The sequence below is a fragment of the Lactuca serriola genome, chromosome 2 (assembly GCF_051521515.1).
Source record: "Lactuca serriola cultivar US96UC23 chromosome 2, Lser_US96UC23_V15, whole genome shotgun sequence".
In the NCBI taxonomy this organism is placed as follows: domain Eukaryota; kingdom Viridiplantae; phylum Streptophyta; class Magnoliopsida; order Asterales; family Asteraceae; genus Lactuca; species Lactuca serriola.
This window is the reverse complement of record NC_136409.1, coordinates 124,439,979-124,463,797: the sequence shown is the minus strand read 5'-3', so window position 1 is coordinate 124,463,797 and position 23,819 is coordinate 124,439,979. Positions and strand designations below refer to the sequence as shown.

At 35.2% G+C, this 23,819-nt stretch overlaps 1 protein-coding gene across 1 annotated transcript; it reads right to left on the bottom strand.

Moving 5' to 3' along the window:
* Positions 1-20,620: 20,620 nt before the first annotated feature.
* Positions 20,621-21,628, bottom strand: LOC145089552 (uncharacterized). Its single transcript, XM_079027974.1, has one exon. The coding sequence runs from the start codon at positions 21,626-21,628 to the stop codon at positions 20,621-20,623; it is 1,008 nt and encodes a 335-aa protein (XP_078884100.1).
* Positions 21,629-23,819: the final 2,191 nt, after the last annotated feature.

Here is a 23,819-nt window from a genome sequence, read left to right as displayed (position 1 = left end):
AGTTATGTCAACCAAATAATCTGATTTATCCAGATCTGATTCTCTTTTAATAACAAGATTGGATTCTAAAGGAGTTTTAACAGGTTTGCATGCAAGCATTCCAAATTCATGAAGTAACTCCATACAATATTTTCTTTAATTAAGACAGATACCATTATCAGTTCTTAAAACTTCAATACCAAGAAAATACTTCAAATCACCATGATCCTTTATTAGAAACTGTGATTTAAGAGAATTCTTGACATTATTTAACTCAGTTTCATTGTTTCCAGTTAAAATAATTTCATCTACATAAACAAGAAGAACCATAAAAGAATCTTGAAATATTCTAACAAACAAGGAATAATCATTCATACTTTGTTTGAAGCCAAAGCTGGAAAGAGAAGAGCACAACTTCTCATTCCATTTTCTAGGGGCATGATTAAGTCCATAAAGAGATTTCAATAGTCTACACACTTTAGTATCACCCTTTGAATGATACCCTTCAGGTTGACTTATAAAAACACTTTCAGATAAGTTTCCATACAAAAAAGCATTATTAATATCAAGTTGAAAAAGAGGCCAAGAATTATGAACAGCTAAAGAAAGAACCACTCTAATTGTTACCATTTTGGCCACGGGTGAGAAAGTCTCTTCATAATCTATTCCTTCCCTCTGATTATATCCTCTAGCAACAAGTCTGGCCTTATATCTTTCTATATCACCATTAGACTTATATTTAATCTTATATATCCATCGACATCCAATAACTTTTCTATCTTTGGGAAGATTGGTAATTTCCCAAGTGTTATTTCTATAAAGGGCCTCCATTTCCTCATTCATGGCCTTAATCCAATTTGGATCAAGTACTGCCTCACTATAACTCTTTGGTTCAACAGTTTTATTAAGACTTGAAACAAAACAAAAAGTATCATTATCAAGAGCTGAATAGTTAATTGATCTTTCTATACCATATTTATGTTTTCCTTTAATAACATAGTCACTAAATCTAATTGGCATGTAAATACTACGTCTAGATCTAGTTACCCTAGTTGAAAAACTATCAGAAGGATCAAAATTATATAAAACATTTTCCTCAGTCAATGTAGAAGAACCTGGAAACATCTCACTAATGGGAGGCACATATGCCTCACCAATCTGGTTGCTGACATCAGAGGGACATGTCTCATCCAAGTCATGGTCTGCATTAGCACCATCCAACTGATGGTTGCTATCCAGGTTTTCTACCCTAGTGTTATCAAGAATAGAACTAGAATTTAATGACTCATCATAGGAAAAAAAATCATTTGGATTCATAGGAATATTAGATCTATCAGTCAAAGATGAAGATTTAAGCTTGAAAGGGAACACAGACTCATAGAACTTTACATCCCTGGAAACAAAAACAAGATTTGAGTCAAGACTAAGAACTTTGTAACCCTTTTTATCAGAAAAATATCCAAGAAAATACACTTATCAACTCTTTCAAAAAATTTGTCTGAATTATTCAATTTAGTGGCAAAACATAAACAGCCAAACACTCTAAGTTTATCAAAAACTGGTACACTATTATAAACAAGTTCATAAGGAGAAGCACCATTTAAAACAGAAGCAGGAGTTCTATTGATTAAAAAAACTGAGGTTAAAACAGCATCTCCCCAATATCTAAGTGGAATAGCAGACTGAAACATAAGGGACCTAGCAACATTCAAAATATGTTAGTGTTTTCTCTCCACAACCCTATTTTGTTATGGAGTATGAGCACAAGAAGTTTGATGCAAAATTCATTTTGACTCAATTAAAAATTTCATCCTGTTATTTAAAAATTCAGTCCCATTATCTGACCTAACAGTTTTAATTTTAACACAAAATTGATTAAGAAGGATATTAAAGAGAACAACAATACAATCATAAAATTCATCTTCGGACCTCAACAGATAGACCCAAGTAGCCCTAGTATAATCATCCACAATGGTTAAAAAATATCTAAATCCTTCAATAGTTGTCACCCTATAGGGACCCCAAACATCTAGATGAATCAACTCACTAAGTTTAGAAGTAGAGTGTTGACTAACAGGAAAGGGTTGTCTAGTTTGTTTAGCTTTATGACAAACATCACATAGAGGAAGACTTTCATTATCAATTCTAAGTTTGGTTTTTAAAACACCCAAAGCTTGATCAGAAGGGTGACCAAGCCTATGGTGCCAAGTTAGTTTGGACACACAACAAACAGAAGAGGACTTAGAGAGATTAGAAGAAATACCTGAAGGTACACTATTTATGTAATAGAGACCCCCAAACTCTCTACCATTCCCCACCACCACCTTTGAATGTTAACCCTGAATTTTACAACTATGCTCATTAAACACAACTTCAGAATTACTATCTTTGCAAACCTTATGAACTGATAGTAAATTCACATTGAAATCAGGAACAACAAATACATCAAACAGGGTTAAAGAATCAGACAAATTCAGATTACCAATTTTCTCAATTTTAGCAGATGTACCATTAGGATGACTAACTACTAAATCTAATTTTGATACATCCAAGGTATCATGAAGAAGTGACTCAGAAGCAATCATATGTTGATTAGCTCTTGAGTCAACAATCCATTTAGGTGAATTAACAGAAGCATTAAAAGCTTGAAATAAACAAGTACCTACCATATTGGCACTGACAGATAACTCTTCACTGACATGTCTGCCACCAATTAGTTGCAAAAACTTGACATATTGATCCTTAGTGAGTTGTTGAAACTCAGAATCCCCATTAGAAATAGGAACATTAGAATTACTTCCATTTCTAGAAGAAGTAGTAGAAGAATTAGCAAAAAAAAAAAATTCACAAAATTATTCGGATTACTATTTTCATTTCTTGGTTTAAAGTCCTTGGGATATCCAATCAACTTATAACACTTCTCTATAGTATGTCCTTTAATACCACAATTCTTACACTGAACAATTTGACCCTTATTTTTAGCATTAGATCTGTTATTAAATCTTTTATTAAAAGCAGTGGACTGAGTCTTTGTCACAGATTGATATGATTGAAAAGAAGACAAGGATCCATTCCTTTGAAGGGATTCTTCCCTTGACACAATAGAGAAAGTAGTTTTTACATTGGGTAAAGGGTCCATTAATAAAATGTAACTTTTGACTTGATTTTAAGATTCATCTAGACCAGATAAAAACTGCATAAGTTTCATGAGATTAGAATGATATTTAAGTTTAACAGAAGCATCACAAGTACACTTAATTAAGCTAGTAAGACCATCAAATTCCTTCCACAAAGAATCAAGCTTATTGAAGTAATCTGACAGAGAAACACCATTTTGTTTAAGAGAATTAATCTGTTGGTGAATGTTAAACACAAATGACCCATCAGATTTATTATAGGTTTCAAAAAGATTTTCCCAAATTTCTTCTGCAATCTCAGAATAAGCTTGACTTTGATAAATGGAATCAGAAACGGAAGACAAGAGCCAAGAACAAACAACATTAGTCATGTCCTATTTAGACTGTTTGGAATCATCAACCTTACTTTTCATAAAAGTTCCATCTACAAAACCAAGTTTATTCCTGGCCTTAAGAGCTCTAGAAATAGAACTTCTCTATAGTCTAAAGTTTTCATTTCCAGTTAATTTTGTTGTAATAATTGATGTAACAACATTATCAGATGGATGGATGTAAAGAGGATCATCAAAATTGATTTAATCATCCTTTCCACTTCCACCAAGTGGATCTGTAGAACCACCAGCCATATACAATACACAGAAAGAAAACAAGAACTCACTTTTGTACTGATATCAAGTCCAGATGGTCACCACGTATGTCGGGGCCCAAGACAACCAGTATAGAAGGAACTAATCAAGCAAAAAAAAAAAACAAGAAAAGTAACTGATGTACACAAGACACCAGGATCTCCCAAAACAAATATCAAAAAGAGGAAGAAAGGAATAAGAGACTTCTCACAGTGTTGAAGACAACAGAAGAAGGAATCGACTCTCCTTATCCGTTCCCTACTAGGGTTTATTGGTAATAAAATCCGACCCCTAGAGAGTTATTTCAGACAAGAAGATTAATCGATTAGGTTTTTTCAGTCGATGACGATCCACAGGAGATACAAAAGTCACATACCACAAGAAACCCACAGCCGATACCTGCGATCACACAAACAAGTCTCGTAGTACCAGGATCTAGAAATAACGTAACAAAGAACAAGTTCGATTTGACTTCACAGGAATAAACCCAAAATCAGATCGAACGATCAACAGTTTATGGCTCAACAATATAAGAGTTTAGAGGAACACTTAGATCTATCAACAAAAAATAGATTCAAAACAAAAAAAACGTAAAAGAATCAAAAGATACCTGACAATCAAGTGATGAATGAACTCGTTGAGCATTATAAGAAGAAGAACGAAACCTATCGCTCTGATACCATCTAAAAAATCTAAACAACTCAACAATTTCCCAACTTCATAATTTCATTCACTATGAAACAAATGGTTTATACATCAAACAAATTACAACTCAAACCTTACTACATAAATCACTCCCTCTCATATGAACAACTGAATCTATAAATCTAGAACTAACTCTTCAACATGTACAAACCCTAAACTGATGATTAAAGAACGAGAGAAAGAGAACTCTTTAAAATATATTGATGTGAATGAGACAAATAGTCTCTAGCTACCAAATATATACCCAGGTCACTAACACCATGGATACATCCATAACCCAGATTATAACCTGCGTATCAATCCGACATAACCTGCACACTTTTCATAAAACACCCACACAAGTAGATAAAATACAATACTTACCCTGAATCCTTTATAAATTAATGTTTAAGTTTTATATTAAAACCTTTACTTTTCTCAACAACTTTCTACGCTCCACCTCGGGTAATCTACATTTTATCACTTGTTATTTCTAGTTTTCCCTTAAGTTTAAGATAGTTACAACCTTAAGTTTTGGTTAATATTAAATTGATTATATGATAATGTCTCCATTCATTTACTTGATTGGGATGACACAAGTAAAGTGATTGTTGAATCTTTAATTTTCAGGGTACATCAGGAAACAAAGCAAAGGAGGATCTTGCTGCAACTACATGTGGTGTGAAGGTCTGTCAACATTCAGTGTTTTGTTGGTAATCACTAGGTTTTTCACTATGTTTTATTAAAGAGTTCACTAATATGTGTTATTTTTCATCTAAATTTATACACTGAAGATATCCTACAACCAATGAAGACTTCTAATCCGGTGACCTGTGAATTACTATGATATCTTAAAAGGTTGAGAGCGAGAGAATGTGATGTTCAAAAATTAAAGATTTTTAAGGTATGTTAGTTTCTTCAATTTTGATCTGAATTATTCTTTGATTGTGATAAATACTGCTTATTCGTGTTTAATTTTCTTAATATGAAGATTTTATTTGATTTGGATTTCGTTAATTTGGTGAATTTGTCACAAAACAATTAATATTTTTTTAGCTTAAACTACTCTATTTTATTGGTAATCTCAACCAAGAAACCTGAAAAAGTTGAATAGTTTATATAATGGTTTATTGAAGTTGGGTGGTTTTAGTAACTACATCATCATTTTATAGTATTTAGTTTATTTAAGTCTTTTTTTAGGCACTTGAGAACAAACACTAGAAACTGATTATTGAGATAATATAAGGGTATATAAGTAATTTCATTTCTGTTTTTTTGCCAGATTAAATTAGACGCCCCGAGTGGAACGAATGGTATTATGAATAGAAATTTTCAAATAAAACTATTAAGGAGGTGGATGCAATAAGGAGAGATGTTGTAAGACTCTAAAATTGTTTAAAAAAAAACTAATTTACCATTTATGATGTAAAATCATCGTAGACATCATATAAAATCTTTGTTATATTGTTACCTATTATTTAAAATTATTTGATGCAATTCTTTATAGGTTCTAAAATATACGGAAAGCCTATTGGGTGATGCACTATTAATATGAAGGTAGTAGTTCATGACAGTGATAATTTTTCCCCTTTAAGGTGTTTATTATTGTTTTTGGCTTTTTAATCGGACATATTTGCATTATATAAGGTATTGTTATGTTTTTTTTTTCATTTTTGATTTCAAACTTTTTTTTTCCAGGTTTTATATTTAGCATTATGCATCATTTGCTTCTTATCTCAAGGATCTTAATAAGTTAAATATAATCTTTGAGCTAGGTTCGCCTTTTAAACCGTTTAATCAGCAGCTAGGGGGTTTTCCTATTACGAGGTTAATTTCGTCCTTTTACCTTTTACATTTTCTCTTATTTCAAGATTATTTTATATTTTAGATTTTCTAACTTTGTTTATTGTTTTCTTTTTGTCTTGGAAATATTTGTAATGCACATGCACTTCCAAAACAATATAAAAAATTCGTGAAAGATCCAAACTCGCCAATTGCTGATTTTTATCCAATAGGTATGAAAAAAATATGCAGTTTTGTACTTTATAAATAGGTTTGAAGTATTTTAACCATAAATTTCATGATTATTTTTTTTTTGTTCATCAGATTTTGAAGTAGACATGAATGGCAAGCAGTTTGCATGGCAGATTTGTTAGTTCAATATTTTTAAATGGTCATGAAAATAATGTTATTAGTTTAGTAATATATTTTTTTTAATTAAAACAAAATATAACTTGTGTCACACTCCCAAACTGAATTGGCGGAAACATTCGGGGGAGAAGGATGTCATGTTTAGTATCATAACAATGCACAATAGCAAAACAAGCACCAACATCATCCATTGAATTAATAATATAGTTAATACAAGTGTGTTCTGTGTAAAGTTGTAAGACATCAAAAATATATAATCAAAATAAAGACGAGTCTTGAAAGTGCTCCGTCTTCTCAAGACCTGGCCATCTGTACCTGTCTACTGGCGACCTAAGAATACAAGTTATTTTGAAAGCGTAGATCAACATTTACGCTGATGAGTTCATAAGTATATTTTGTGTCAAATTTCTACATTATTTTGATGAAAATGTTTGTAAGTGTTTTGATGTAAATGTTTGTATGCTTCCTAGAAAATCCTATATTTTCTACTAAAAGTAGTCTTCTACTAAGACTCCACAGTTTTGTATGTTTGTTTCTCTTTATAAATGATGTAAGATGTATGTTTGTACTTGTGATAGTATAAATGTGGGTTTTCCATATTGGTAAAACTATCTTTACACAAAAAATAGTATGTATTTCTTATGTGAGTAAATCACTGTATGAATGAAATGGAAAAATGATAGTGTACTGTAGTATTGTATAAAGTAACTACTAAAGTACTAACTACCTTAAAACCAATTTGTTTAATTAAGGTAAAATGTGATGAGGTTATAACCATGCTTGATTGACTAGTATAAAACACGACGTTCCAAAGACATCGAAATGGTATGACATTTGTCACCTGTAGACCTGGAGGTCCCACTATAGCTAGCAACAAGGTGTAGGAAGGTCAATCCCGTATGATCTATACACAAACTCATGCTCTCTCTCCAGAAGACTATGGCTACAAAACGTGAAACAATAGTATATTGTCATTCCATGAAGTAATGACTCACATTAATGTTATCTTGTTCTTGTATTAATATGTATGTTCCTTCATGTTCTAGTTATAGTATGTTTGAACTGACTCTTGTAGGTTTCATTGTTCTAGAAATAGTATGTAGTAATTCTCTAAACTATACCTATTATAGTTTACTAGTATGATTGTTTGACTGTTACTGATGTATGGAAAAGACTCAATTACTCACCAAGCAACTAAGTTAAGTATAATCCTTAAAACGGGTTTAATGTTCATATATTTATTTAATAAGTATAACTATGATTTAACCAACATTCAAACTAGTGATCCTACTCTAAGCCCACAACCAAACAAGGAAAAGGAATGACAGTATCTAGCAGTAGTCCTAAGTCCATTAAGGCATACTTATACGTAAATAGATAGACGAATATGATTTGATATAAAAGAAGTTTATAAAAGCTTTAAAAGAGTTTTCAACAAGTTTTAAGTATAAGTAATCCTTTTGAGTGTTGTTTTCACAACTAAATGGTTAACATAATTTCATTGTGTTCTACTTGTATCCCCCCTAAAAGCATTTAAAAGTCTATTTTTAGGGGTATGAACTCACCTATAGTGAGTGATTCGAATGAAAGACCGAAATAGGATGCAAAGTCTATATCAAATCATATTCGTCTATCTATTTAAAAGTCTATATCAAATCATATTCGTCTGTCTATTTACGTATAAGTATGCCTTAATGGACTTAGGACTACTGCTAGATATTGTCATTCCTTTTCCTTGTTTGGTTGTGGGCTTAGAGTAGGATCACTAGTCTGAATGTTGGTTAAATCATAGTTATACTTATTAAATACATAACATCCTTGAATTCATCACTTTTCCTTCAAGATCTTCAAAGCACCATCTTTCCACCAAGAACACACTTGTTTTTGGGCACACACTTGTTCTTGGGCCATGAACACCTTAAAAGTTTCCAAATCATAAGGAGCTCTTTCATCTACTTGTTTTCCTTTAGAAGTTCATGAATCCCCATGAAACAAACACCTTTTAAGCATGGCCCAATGAAGGGTTCACGATCGTGAACCCTTCATTGGGCCGTGAACCCTTCATAGGATCATGGTGGTCGTGAACCCTTCATAAGATCTTGATTTGGCCGTGAACCCTTCATCCATGGTCGTGAACACTTCATAAACCAAGGTTGGGCCGTGAACACATCATGTGTTCTTGGCCGTGAACACTCTAAGGTCGTAAACACTTCATTGTGTTCTACTTGTTTTAAAGCTTTTAAGTATAAGTAATCCTTTTGAGTTTTGTTTTCACATCTAAATGGTTAACATAATTTCATTGTGTTCTACTTGTATCCCCCCTAAAAGCATTTAAAAAGCATTTAAAAGTCTATTTTTAGGGGTATGAACTCACCTGTAGTGAGTGATTCGAATGAAAGACCGAAATAGGATGCAAAGTATGCCGAGTGAAGTCTCGAGCACAAATGAATCCTATTAAGCATATAATGACACACATATATGTATACAATTAGTGTATATAACAATTAACATGCTAAGGCAAAAAACCTTAGGAACTAGGAAACACTTGAAATGAAGTGTTACAATCACATATGATTGATTTAAGGGAGTTCACGACCACACTATGAAGTGTTTACGACCTTAGAGTGTTCACGGCCAAGAACACATGATGTGTTCACGGCCCAACCTTGGTTTATGAAGTGTTCACGACCATGGATGAAGGGTTCACGGCCAAATCAAGATCTTATGAAGGGTTCACGACCACCATGATCCTATGAAGGGTTCACGGCCCAATGAAGGGTTCACGATCGTGAACCCTTCATTGGGCCATGCTTAAAAGGTGTTTGTTTCATGGGGATTCATGAACTTCTAATGGAAAACAAGTAGATGAAAGAGCTCCTTACGATTTGGAAACTTTTAAGGTGTTCATGGCCCAAGAACAAGTATGTGCCCAAGAACAAGTGTGTGTTCTTGGTGGAAATATGGTGCTTTGAAGATCTTGAAGGCAAAGTGATGAATTCAAGGATGTTATCAAAGGGTTTCACTTGTATATGAAGATCAACTAGTAAATACGAGAGTTTTACTTATATTTTTGAAGAGAAAGGAAGGTTTCCCTTGATGATACTTGAGAGAGTTTTGAGTTGTTGGTTGGTAGATGTGAGAAACTTAAGAAAAATGAGGGAAATCTATACATGTAGTGAGGGGTTCATGGCCAAACTTGGGTTCACTGTCGTGAACCTAGTTTGTGGCCGTGAACATCGATCCTTTGTTGATGTTCTTGGCTTGAATTCATTTCATGGATCCATTACTCACATTTCTTAGTATAAAATCCTAAGTGTACAAGGATAAAAAAACTCATAGAATAACCCTTAGCAAGGCTAAAAGGTAACAGAAACAAGGCTAACTTTTGATTGATTTTCTTGACTTACAAAATAGAAACTTACAGGTTATCACATCATCCCCCCGTTAAAGAGAATTTTGTCCCGAAATTAGAGTTTAAGAAAAAATAGATAGAATAAGGGAAGAGATGAGGATATTTCAGTTTCATTTGATCCTCCCGTTCCCAAGTGAATTTAGGTCCCCGCTTTGTATTCCAGCGAACCTTCACTATCGGGATACGACTTTGCTTCGTTTTCTTGACCTCTAAGTCCATGATCTCTACTGGTTCTTCCACGAAGTTGAGGCTCTCATTGATCTCGATTTCATGGAGTGGCATAACAAGAGTCTCATTGGATAGGCACTTTTTCAGGTTCGAAATGTGGAAAGTAGGGTGCACGTTACTAAGTTCTTGAGGTAGTTTGAGTTTGTAAGCTACAAGGTCGATTCTAGAGAGAATCTCAAAAGGCCCTATGTATCTTGGATTTAGCTTTCCACGCTTTCCGAAGTGTATCAAGCCCTTCCACGGTGAGACCTTCAATAAAACACGGTCACGAACCTGGAATTCCAAAGGTTTCCTTCTCTTGTCAGCGTAGCTTTTTTGTCGATCTCTAGAGGATTTCAATCGTTCACGAATTTGAACAATCTTCTCCATCGTTTCCCGAATGAATTCTGGACCTATGAGAGTGCTGATAGGAACTCGTCCTTTAGCTAACTGTGTATCACCCACTTTAGCCTAGCATAGAGGGGATCTGCACTTCCGGCCATAGAGGGCTTCAAATGGAGCTGCATTTATGCTCGTGTGATAACTATTATTGTAGAAGTCGACAAGGAGTAAATGAATATCGCATGCCTTCCCAAAGTCGATCACATAGGATCGTAACATATCTTCCAGAGTTTGAATAGTCCTCTCACTTTGTACATCGGTTTGTGGATGGTAGGCTGTGTTCATGTCCAACCTATTTCCTAGGGAACTCTATAGCGACTGCCAGAATCTTGAAGTGAATCTACTATCTCTATCAGAGATAATGGATATGGGAACACCATGCAATCGTACAATCTCCCTAATGTAGGTTCTTATTAGTTTCTCCATCTTGTCAATTTCTTTGATAGGCAGGAAGTGTGCGGAATTGGTTAACCTGTCTACGATCACCTGAATGGTATCGAGACCACCCATTGTCTTGGGCAATTTGGTTATGAAGTCCATTGTGATCTGCTCCCACTTCCACCCAGGTATTTCCGGTTGTTGTAGTAATCCTGAGGGTTTCTGGTATTTGACCTTAACCTTTGCGCAAGTAAGACACTTGCTCACGCAGGTAGCAGTCTTTGCTTTCATGTTAGGCCACCAGTATAACTTTTTGAGATCCAGATACATCTTATCTGAACCTGTGTGGACGAAATATCGTATTGTGTGCTTCGGTCATGATCAAGTCTCTGAAACCACCGAGTCTCGGTGTCCAAATCTGATCCATGAGATACAAGGCTCCGCCACCCTTGACTTCCAAGTTTTTATCCATCCCTCTTAGGTATTCTCCCGCCACATTTTCAGGCTTCACGGCTTCTAGCTGAGCCTCCTTAATTTGTGTGGACAAATGTGAATGGATAGTCATGGTCAATGATTTGACTCTACAACCAGAGTATTCTTTCTGACTTAGGGCGTCAGCTACTACGTTGGCTTTACCGGGATGATAATGAATTTCGCATTGGTAGTCATTGAGTAGCTCTACCCACCGTCGTTGTCTCATGTTGAGCTCCTTCTGGTCGAATATATGTTGAAGGCTTTTGTGGTCTGTGAAGATAGTGTTTTTTGTACCATAAAGGTAGTGTCTCCAGATCTTCAGAGCAAATACCACTGCTTCTAACTCAAGATCATGTGTGGTGTAGTTGACTTCGTGTGTCTTTAGCTGTCTTGAGGCATAGACGATGACATTTCCTCATTGCATAAGAATACAACCAAGCCCTTGGTTGGATGCATCACAATAAACCACGAAGTCTTCTATCCCTTCAGGGAGGGACAATATTGGTGCACTATATAAGGATCGCTTCAGTGTTTGGAACGCATTATCTTGTTTCTCTTCCCAGTAAAAGGTCACACCTTTCTGGGTCAATGTAGTAAGCGGTTTCATGATCCTAGAGAAGTTCTGAATAAACTTGCGATAGTAGCCAGCGAGACCTAGAAACTAATGAATTTATGTAGGCATCTTTGGAGCTGACCAGTTCTCAATGGCCTTTATTTTGGAAGGGTCCACATGAATTCCCTCTTTGCTAACCACGTCACCCAAGAATTTGACTCTTCGAATCCAAAATTCTCACTTAGAGAACTTCGCGTAGAGCTTCTCCGATCGTAGTATTTCTAAGACCTGACTACAATGATCCTCCTTACTACGAGAGTAGATAAGTATGTCATCGATGAATACAATAACGAACTTATCTAAGTAAGGAAGGCACACCCGGTTCATTAAGTCCATGAATATTGCGGGCACATTAGTCAATCCAAATGGCATCACTACAATCTCGTAGTGTCCATAACGAGTTCGGAAAGCTGTATTGGGAACATCTTCCTTTAACACTCGGAACTGGTGATAGCCGGATCTCAGATCAATCTTTGAGAAGTAATTCTCCCCTTGCAATTGGTCGAACAAGTCTTCTATGCGGGGTAGAGGGTATCGGTTCTTGACAGTAAGCTTGTTTAGTTCCCTGTAGTCGATGCACATATAGAACGATCCGTATTTCTTCTTTATGAACAAGACTGGTGCTCCCCAGGGTGAGAAGCTTGGTCTAATAAATCCCTTGCTGAGCAGTTCGTTCAGTTGACCGGATCACTCCTGCATCTTAGCTGGTGCTTGTCGATAGGGCGATTTGGCTACTGGGGTAGCCTGTGGAACTAAGTCGATTCTGAACTCGACTTAACATTGTGGTGGTAATCCTGGTAGTTCTTCGGGAAAGATGTCAGGAAAGTCGCGTACTTCTAGGATGTTCTTTTTGTATTTCGCCTCTTGGATCATATTAATCACATGAGCAAGGAATGCATGATATTCCTTTCGTAAGTACTTCTGAGCTTGTATAATTGAGATGATCTGAAGGCTCGTGCCTGGTTTTTCGCCATAGATAACTAGGGTTTCGTTAGACGGTAGATTAAGACGAATAGCCTTCTCATAACACATGATGTCATCACGATGAAGACTCAACCAATCCATGCCGATAATGACGTTGAAACTTTTAATGGAGACAAGCATGAGGTCGATTGAGAATAAATGGCTATCTAAAGATAGGGTACAACCTATGTATATACATCTAGTGCTCTCAGTTTTCCCGTTAGCCATTTCTACGGTGAACTGTTCTTTTAGTACTTGTGGTTTTTGTTTAAGTAAGTGTGCAAATTTTTGGTTCACAAGACTCCTCTCCACTCCACTATCAAATAGTATGCATGCATAAGAGTTATCAAGGAGAAAAGTACCGGTGACCACTGTAGGATCTGCTACCGCTTCCTCATGGCCTATCACCAAAACCCTTCCCACCCCGTCAGTGTTCCCTGCCTTCGGGCAGTTCCTCTTGTAGTGACCCACCTCGCTACATCCGTAGAAAGCCTGGCCCACTCCAACGTTGGGGACTTGGGTGATTGGCCTAGCCGGAGCTTTGCTGAAATGGGTAGTGTACCCCTTCCTATTGCAGTTCACAAACTTCATTTCCCGGCAAGGTCTATTGTGGTGGAAGCTACACTTGTTGCACTTTGGCAAGCTCGCAACATATTGTTTCACTAGCGGAGTGGCACCAGGTGCTATCGTGACATGAATGGCCACGACTTGCTATTTCTTGGTAGAGTTCTGCGCCGCGTTGCCTTTCTTCTTGTCCTAAAACTTCCGCTTGTTGTCAGCGGATTTTGATGGTTCTAGAATAGCGAGGGTTGTTGTTGTCGGTGTGCGGACTCCGTGATCGATGAGCCGCTGTGCCAATCGCTTGGTACTGTCGAAGGTAGTGGGGTTTGAAGCGAAGACATTCCCTTAGAATGGAGGCACCAGCCCCCAAATATACCTCTCGACCTTCTTTCCCTCAATGGGGACCATTCCTGGGCATAGAGCCACCAGGTCGCTGAATCTGGCAGTGTAGGCAACTATGTCGGAGCCCTTCATGGTTAGGCTCCATAGTTCATGTTCGAGTTTCTGAACTTCGCCTCTCAGGCAGTAATCCTCAGTCATTAGCTCTTTCAGAGCTTCCCAGCCCATTGCATTAGCCACTATCAGGGTAAGTGACTTGACATGGCTATTCCACCATGTTAGGGCTCTGTTCGAGAAGGTGCAGGCATCAAATTTTACTTTGCTTCCTTCCAGACAGGAGCAGATCTCAAATATCGACTCAGTCTTCTCGAACCATTGCGAGAGATAAATGATTCCACTAGTCCCGTTAAAGGTTATGAGTTTATAGTTGGTAAAGTCCTTATACGAACACTCCCTAGAGTGAACAGGATCATCACCTTGAGTAGAATGTACAATTGTTCCACTCTCTCTAGTACCGTTAGCGCTGATTTGAGCTAAGGCTGTCGTAACAGCTGCAACAACCACAACTTGGAGAGCTGCAAGATCGTATTGTGGGGGAGGTGGTGGTTAAGTTGGAGTTATCGGAGGATTGCATCTCGTTGATCGTTGTGGAGGCATCTTTCGACTAAAAGTTTACAAAGATGAAGACAATAGTAAGAATTCAATAGTGAGAATAATGAGAGTGATCCATGAACTAACTCTGCATAGTTCAACAAGTAAATGAGAGCGTGTTTGTAATAGAGATCCAACATTAGAAAGATGAAAGTATTTGAAAAAAGATTTTCCCAGGGGAATAGATGTATGTCAATGGCATTGGCATTAAAGATATATAAGTTCATGAAAATTGACCTTGGACTAGGTCTTACATCATACTAGAAATGAGAAAATTTTGACAGAACATAGACCTTACAGACTGAAAGTTCAAGGTCTTAGCATAAGCAGGAAATTAATACTAGAATCTATTCATAGACCTAATTTATATCCAAAAGAGGGAGTAGAGTACACTCTACTCGCGAGGGAGGTTGTTCTGGTTGGTACTTGATTCAGCCTTGACTTCAGCCAACTGTTGTTCCGTTTCCCACACACGCCTTTGCAATGCCACCTCGTCCTGACAAAGATCCCTAACTTTAGATCGGCAGAAATTTAGTTCCACCTGTAGGGAGTTGGTGCGAGACCTTTCAAAGTCTTGGTCATTGGTAAGATGACGGAGACGAACTGTGTTAACTCCCAAATTAGCACGGAGTTCCATGCCATGGTTGAATTTCACTCTTCCCTGTTCCGCATTACGAGCAACACGCCGCACCAATATAGGAAGGACTCTGTTTGCTGAGCCTCCTTCATTTAGGTTGTAGAAGCTTCAATCCCCATTGTAATGAGGTGGTTGTCCCTGGTATTGGCTCCACCTTCCCAAGTTCGTTGCCCACAGAGGCGTCGAGCCTTGAAATGCCGGTCGGGGTTTAGGGTTCTGGGCAACTTGGGGTGGATCATAGACCTAGGGTTCTGAGTCCGAGTCTTCTTGAACTTTCTCCTCTTTCTCTTCATTTAAGCTCTCCTCGGGGTCTTCTACTGCTGGGATCACTGTGTTCTCATTCTCGGGTTCAGCTTCAAGCCATCCTCCGACTCCTTGATCGGGAAAGTACGGGTCGCCAGGTAGATGGAATCCAACCATGATATCTAAGAGAGACAAGGGATGTAAGAAGCATATAATAGATGTACTACTAAAGATAATTATAAGATAATCCTCACCAGTTAATTCTATACTTACATAGTGCATACAAGCTATACACAACTTAAGATAGAATAGACCTTCGAATAAGTGACCCAACTCTAAGTCCACAACCAAACAAGGAACAGGAAGTAAAGCGAATATCACAAATTCTAAGTCTATAACATCCTAGTCATATATAACCTAAGCGTATCCCCTCTGCAACTATAGACCTACCAGTAAAGACCTTTTTAGTTTTCACATAAGTAACTATAGTATCATCGAATACTCCTATAGTATTTTAAGTTTATGTTATGTTCTAGAGTTCCATTGTAATAGATTTAGTAAGTTTGTTGACGTGTTGCAACACCACAACCATTCTCAGGCACATGCTAATCACTTCTCGGATAGATATAGTTGATCATGTTATATCCATCCCAAACCTGATTATATGTCCCCAAGCCTGCTTGTGTTGTTCAACATATAATTATGTTCTTGGCTTGAATTCATTCCATGGATCCATTACTCACATTTCTTAGTATCAAATCCTAAGTGTACAAGGCTTAAACACTCGTAGAATAACCCTTAGGAATGCTAAAAGGTAACAGAAACAAGTCTAACTTTTGATTGATTTGCTTGACTTACAACATAGAAACCTATAGGTTGTCACAGCTTGCAACTTTTCTGATTGTTTGTTTTTACTAAAAAAAAGTTTGGAAATTTGTTAAAAATTAGTACTTTATGGCAATAAAAAAAGCTTTCTTTCGTTGGCCTTTTGTATTATTGTATTAAGTTCTTTTTGAATTAAGTCATAAAGACGCACACATATCTACCTTATGTAATTAAGTTTGGTTCTCATTAAGTCAGGTAAGTAAAAAAAAGACTCATATATAACTTATCAAATACACTTATTACATATGAATGTGTGATTCACATATGAATCACATGTAAATCACAAGTGAAGCACATATGAATTACATGTGAATCACATGTAAATCACAAGTGAAGCACATATGAATTACATGTGATTCACATGTAAATCACATGTAATTCACATATGAATTACATGTGATTCACATGTAAATCACATATAATTCTCATATGATTCATTTGTGATTCACATTTAAATTACACATAATTCACATATGATTCACTTGTGATTCACATGTAAATCATAAGTGAATCACATATGAATTACATGTGATTCACATGTAAATCACATATGAATTACATGTGATTCACATGTAAATCATATGTGATTTACATGTAAATCACATGTAATTCACATACGAACCACTTATGATTCTCATGTAAATTAAAAGTGAATCACATATGAATGACATGTGATTCACATGCAAATCACAATTGAATTACATATGAATTACATGTGATTCATATGTAAATAACATGTAATTCACATATGAATTACATGTGATTCACATGTAATTCACATATGATTAATATGTGATTCACGTGTAAATTACAAGTGAATCACATATGAATTACATGTGATTCACAAGTGAATCACATAATTATATGTGATTCACAAGTGAATCACATGTAATTCACATATTAATCGCATGTAATTCACATGTAAATCACAAGTGAATCGCATATCAATTACATGTGATTAACATGTAAATCAAAAGTGAATAACATATGAATTACATGTGATTCACATGTAAATCACAAAATCACATATGAATTACGTCTATATCCACAAATGCATTCTGTGTGATTGTTCTTAGTTAATTTTTTTTTTTAATTTTCTTGTGAATTTCACATTTGAATCTTAAAATATATAATCACATGTTAATTCCACAATATATAATCATATGTGAATCTTATATGATATAATCACATGTGAATCTTACATGATATATACATGTGTATTTTTGTGGGTGTTCTTGCATTAATCATTTTTTTTTTAATTTCTAGTAGAATTTGAAGAATTTGTGGAAAATATTGAAGAGGTCAAAATGTGATAAGTTGAAGAAAATATGGAAATCTTGATATAAATAAATGATAACACTGTGAATCATTGTAGTTATATATATATATATATATATATATATATTGAATAAAATACTTGTAGTATTATGTTTATAGATTGATTAATAAAAATGAGATTTTGTATAATTTACTTACGAATATTTTAGTATATCAGAAATATACATATATGCATCTGAAACGTTGATTTTTTTTTATTAAAAACACTAGAGTTTTTTTTTTTTTTTTTTTTTTTTTTTTTTTTTTTTTTTAATATCTATTTTTTTTACTTTACTGATTTTTAAAAATTTCTTTTTACAAAATGTAGTTTTTTTTAAAAAAAAATGCAGTTTTTGTTTTTTTAATAATGCAGTTTTTTTTGAAAAAAATGCATTTATTTAAAAAAAATATATTTTTTCATTTTTTTTTTCTAAATTCATGTTTTCTAAAAAAATTAAAAAATATCCATTTAAAAAAAATCAAAAATTATTTTTTTAAAAGAAATCCGAAATTTGATTTATTATGTCAGTTTTTAGAATTTTTTTATTAATATTTCCAATAACAAAAAAATTAAACATTAAATTAAATTGGTTAGTTGACGATCATGCACTTAATGAGTTAATTTTGATCTAACGTTCTACCTTTAGTTCTCAGGTTTTGGGGAAATTATGAGTTCTCATCACCCGTAATATATATATATATATATATATATATATATATATATATATATATATATATATATATATATATATATATATTTGTTAGCTTCCATTTTACATGACTTTATTTTAACTTGTTTGTTAAAGAAAATTCCAAAAATACTTACATAGGTGTGTTTATTAGATTATTTTAATATTTTATATTTTCTTTTTTTTACCTTGTTACGAAAAAGAAAATTTTAATGTTTTAATAGATGGAATTATCATCTTGTTTATGTTTTAATATAAACTTCAAACGACTTATCTCTTATCCAATCTGTATGATTTTATATCCATGTCCTATAATTTTATATCCATGTCGTAATACTTAAAATAAAAACATATTCCTATCATAATTTAACCGTTTGATTTTTCTTATTTCTACGTTTGACATCTTATCCTCTCTTTATCTACTTTTTTATATTTTACTAAATAAACAAAAGTAAAAAGTTATAAAAGAAAGAACGTACAATCTGAAACATCTTATTTTCTTTATGACATAAAGAAAACACTTCAAAAGTGTTTGTTGTTTGTCTTTTGATCCATTCATTTGTTTCCTTTTATTGTATTTTTGTTTTATTTTATATTTTATTTAATAAAAACTTAAAGTTGATTCATTACCTCCCTTTTTTACATGCATAACAAATATACTTACTTTTAAAAATTGATTTGAATTGATTGGTCGAATCGGTTGGACAATAAGTTGTAGAAGGAAGCATTTCAATTTCTTTTTCTGAACAGACAGTGATATAATAAGAACAAACCAAGAATTAGCAAGAAGCTAGAACAAAACAAAAGTCACAACATTACAAGAAAGAAGAAATATGTTTTATAACAATAACACCCAATCTAGGTTCAACTTAGCCCTATTTGAACACCAAATAAAGGAAAGAGAATCTATGTCATAAAAAATAAGAGAGTCTTTTGGTTGATCTTTAAAAAATAGTCTTATTTCTAAACTTCCAAAGATACCACCAAGTAACAAAAAATACCCCTTCGAGAACTTCTTTGGCTTGCTTCTTCAATCTAACTGTTCCACACCAATCAACTCAATCTGCATAAGAGTCAAAAGAAAACAATTGTAATCCCTAGCGGTCCAAATTTTTTAGAAAAACACTGCCTTAACAAAAATATACTTAAAAAAGAAATGATTGGCCGATTTCATTCAAAACATCGCAAATAGGACATAAAATATAAGCAATATTCAAACCTTTCAAAGACAATTCTTTCTCGTAGGTAATCTATCCATGCATATTTTTCAAGAAAAAATGTTCACTTTTATCGGTACCAATCTGATTCATCTAGTAGTAGTAGAAACCGTACCCAAAATAGCTAAATCCACTATATTCCTAGTAGAAAAGAAATAATAAACTCTTGGAGCGTCTAAATCCCACACCCATCGATATAACACAACATTAAAGGAAACCGCATTGCGAAGCTCGGAAAAAAATGAAGTTCTGCTCGCTCTGAGCTCCATATAGGTGAGGATGCCGAAAAGAGTTCATCCAATAAGGGTTGCCACATATAATCGCCATCAAAACATTTTTATCAATCTGCAACGAAAATAAATGAGGAAACTGGTCTTTGAGAGGTAGCTCTCACAACCAAACATCAAACAAAAAAGAGAGTTGTCATCATTACCAATTAACTTCTTAGACCATCTGTTATACCCACCACATACCACATATGTGGTGGGTGCCACATCAGCACCACATTCCACTACCACTAACATGAGATGCTTACCACTAACACACCACTCCACATCATTATTTTTATTTTTTTTTTAATTCAAAATTACAATAAAATTACTTTTTTTTAATTCAAAAATACAATAAAATTACTTTTTTTTAATTCAAAAATTAAAATAAAATTACATTTTTTATAAGTAAAAAAGCATTCATTTTTTTAAAACTATTTTTTCATTAATTATAAAAATAAAATAAAAACTTTAAACTACATTACTTAGTTAATCTAGAAAACAAACATTACATTAATAAGAAAACGAACAAACGTACATATAAAAATCCTAATCGTCGTTCATGCTATGTTGGTACAAATGTTCCGCGGCATCTTCTCGAAGATTGAAACACGTTTCACTATTATGAATTTCAACAACTCGCTCCAAAAAAGCATTCGTTCCGGGTACGAACTCCTCAATTGGAACGACAACGTCGTTCGGATCATACGTGCAAATCGCTCGACCTTCATCTTCAATAATCATATTATGCATTATAATACATGCTAGGATCATTCGTTTAATTCTTTATTTATCCCAGAGTCGTGTAGCATATTTCACTACATGCCATGTTTGCTTAAGGACTCCAAATGCCCTCTCGATATCCTTTCTCGCCGATTCCTGTTTTTTTGTAAAAAATTTTGCTTTTTCACTTCGAGGAACCGAGTATGCCTTCATCAATGTAGAATAATCCAGGTATATCCCATCACCAAGGTAGTAACCATATTTGTATGCGTGCCCGTTTACCGTGAACGTCATATCAGGTGCTTTGCCGGTCCAAATATCGATGAAAAGTGGAGACTGACGAAGAACATTAAGGTCGTTGTTAGACCCCGCTACTCCAAAAAAGGCATGCCATATCCACAAATCTTGAGATGCAACAGCTTCTAGGATGATAATTGGTTCACCTATATCTCCTCGAGTGAACTGACCACGCCATGCAATTAGACATTTTTCCCAAGCCACATGCGTACAATCTAGACTGCCAAGCATACCAGGAAATCCATGCCTCTCTTCATGAGCCGAATATAATCTCTCAATATCACGTTGAGTAGGTTTATGCAAATATTCTTCGTGAAAAACCTCATAAACACATGCAGAAAACCAATCTACACATTCAACTGCGGTCCTCTCGGATACTTTCAAGTATTCGTCACATGCATCAAATGCTATACCGTATCCCAAATACCTAAGAGCAGCCGCACATTTTTGTATACTACCAAAACCCATTCTTCCTCTAGCGTCGGGTTTTTGTTTGAAAAAATCATAACGAGATTCTAAAGCATTACTAATACGTAAAAATATAGCCTTATTCAGACGAAAACGACGTTCGAACGAGTCGTCATTATAAAGACAATTATCGGCAAAGTAATCACGTACCAATAAGTCGTGTGCGGCTTGGTGATCACGATTGACGACCGCCCTTGTACGCGCTGCATTCGAACTTTCTTCGGCGTGAACGTGTTGCACAACATTGAAGAATGTCTCGACGAATTCTACGTCGTCATCCGAGTCAAAACTTTTTAAAAATTCCATATTTATTGAGGGATCCATGGGTGTAATAGAATGTGTATGTATGTGTATGTGTTTTGGTATTAGAAGTTTATTTATAATTGAGTTTGAAAAAAAAAAAGAAACGGCCAAAATAGCCGTTCAACGGCCAAAAACCAAACACCCAATGAAATGCATCGTTTGAATTCGTTGTCCCGAGCACGACTCACCACGAGCACGGCCTACCACGAAACACCGGGACGGTGTGCACGTCCGTGGTTCATGGACACCTCAACCACGAAACGCCTCGTGGATAGTATACCAGTCGGTCTTACAGCTATCAAAAAGATTTATAAATTTAGCATGTAAATCGAAAATAGCCTGAAAAAAATATCAACCGACCTATGTTTAGGAAGCAAAGACCAGTCCAAAAGAGCATTATCCCTGAGAATCGCCTTCACAACACGAGCCCATAATGAAACCATATTAGTTTTAAATATCCACACCCATTTAAAGAGCAAAGCCATATTTAAAGCAAAAAAATTTGCAACTCCCAAACCACAAATCTTTTTCATGGCTAATACCTTATCCTAAGCAATCCATGTAATCTTCTTGCCATCTTTCTCTGCCCCACGAAAAAAAGCACTCCTCAAATGCTCCAACTAAGCTATAATACCATTTGGGACTTTGTAAAGCATCATATAGAAAGTGAGAATAGAGTATTAATTTTCCATTTAGAAAGTCTCACAATAACCTTTTGAACAACCATATCCCAAGAATGTAACTTGGACATGGACGCTCCCTCCATTGATCCAAGATAAACGAACATAATTTTTATAGTAGCACAACCAAGAGAATCAACCACTAAATCAACTTCATGAAACAAAACACAAACTCCCAAGTACGAGATTTACGAACATTAATCCCTAGACCAGACTCCATAAAAAACGTTGTAAAATATAAACAATGTTATCAAAATTGGAATCATTCCATTCACTGATAAAAAATTGCATCATCTGCATAAAAAAGATGAGAAATCTTCAAAGAGGAATCAACTGAAATACATGTAAAAAGACCTTGATCTATATCCCAAGAAAATGCTATATGCAGAGACTCGATCACTAAAATAAATGGAAAAGGAGAACAATGATCTCCTTGACGTAACCCTCTAAAAAGGAAAACTCATCAGAAGGACTACTGTAACATCCCGACTCCCATATATAATATTTATATATATTTTTATGAGTTGATTTAGCAACTCTACGAGTTGGATGCCCCAACTCGTCGAGTAGAGACGAATTTGGCCGCATGGGTTTTACGACTAACTCGACGAGTTGGCGCTGTGAGAGGAAAACCTAATTCTTCGGGGTTGGTTCCTATTTAAAGGACCTTAAGCCCTCATTTCTGCCTCACCAGCCACCTCACTCCCTCGTATAAAACCCTAATCGTCTATATTGATCTAAGAGAGAAATATAGCTAATTTTTGGGCATTTTAGTGCACTATTGGAAGAGAATAGAAGAGTATCAAAACAAGGAACGAGAAGGGACTGTAGGATCCAGTGTTCATCCACTCTTTAGCTTCTATTGGAAGGTAAAAGTCACCACCTTGCTCATCATTTTGATTAGATCTCGTTTAGGGCTTTTTCAATCTTCCCTTGAGACTTTGAGCATTTTGAGCTTGCCAAGAGATTGAGACTTTAGATCTGGACCTTTGTGAGGTCCCTTAAGCCCAAAGGTTGAAGCTTTATCAAGATAGAGGAGAGTTTTATTGCTTAGGACCCTAAATGGAAGTTGTTATGACATTTCAAGCCATAAGTGCCATGCATGGGCGTAAAGCTTGCAACTTTACGTGGTATCTCAGACTTGGGAGGCTAGATCTAGAGTTTAGGGGTGTAGCTCTGCCTTAAAACGTCTGAATGAGAAAAGTGTCCGAAGGAACTCGACGAGTCGATGTGTTGACTCGACAAGTCGGCTAGGGTTTTACCCGACGAGTCTCGACATGATTAACTTGGCGAGTTGATGAGACAACTTGACGAGTTAAGTTGGGTTTTCATGACATTTCTGAAGGAACAAGGGGACTCAACGAGTCACATAGATGCAATCGACAAGTCGCGTCAACATGAACTGTTGACTCGAGTGTTGACTTTTGTTGACTTTTGGGTTTTGTCTAGACAGGTATTATGGAGTCCATCTTTTACCCATTCCAAGAGATTAGAGAGAGAAAATAAACTTGGTT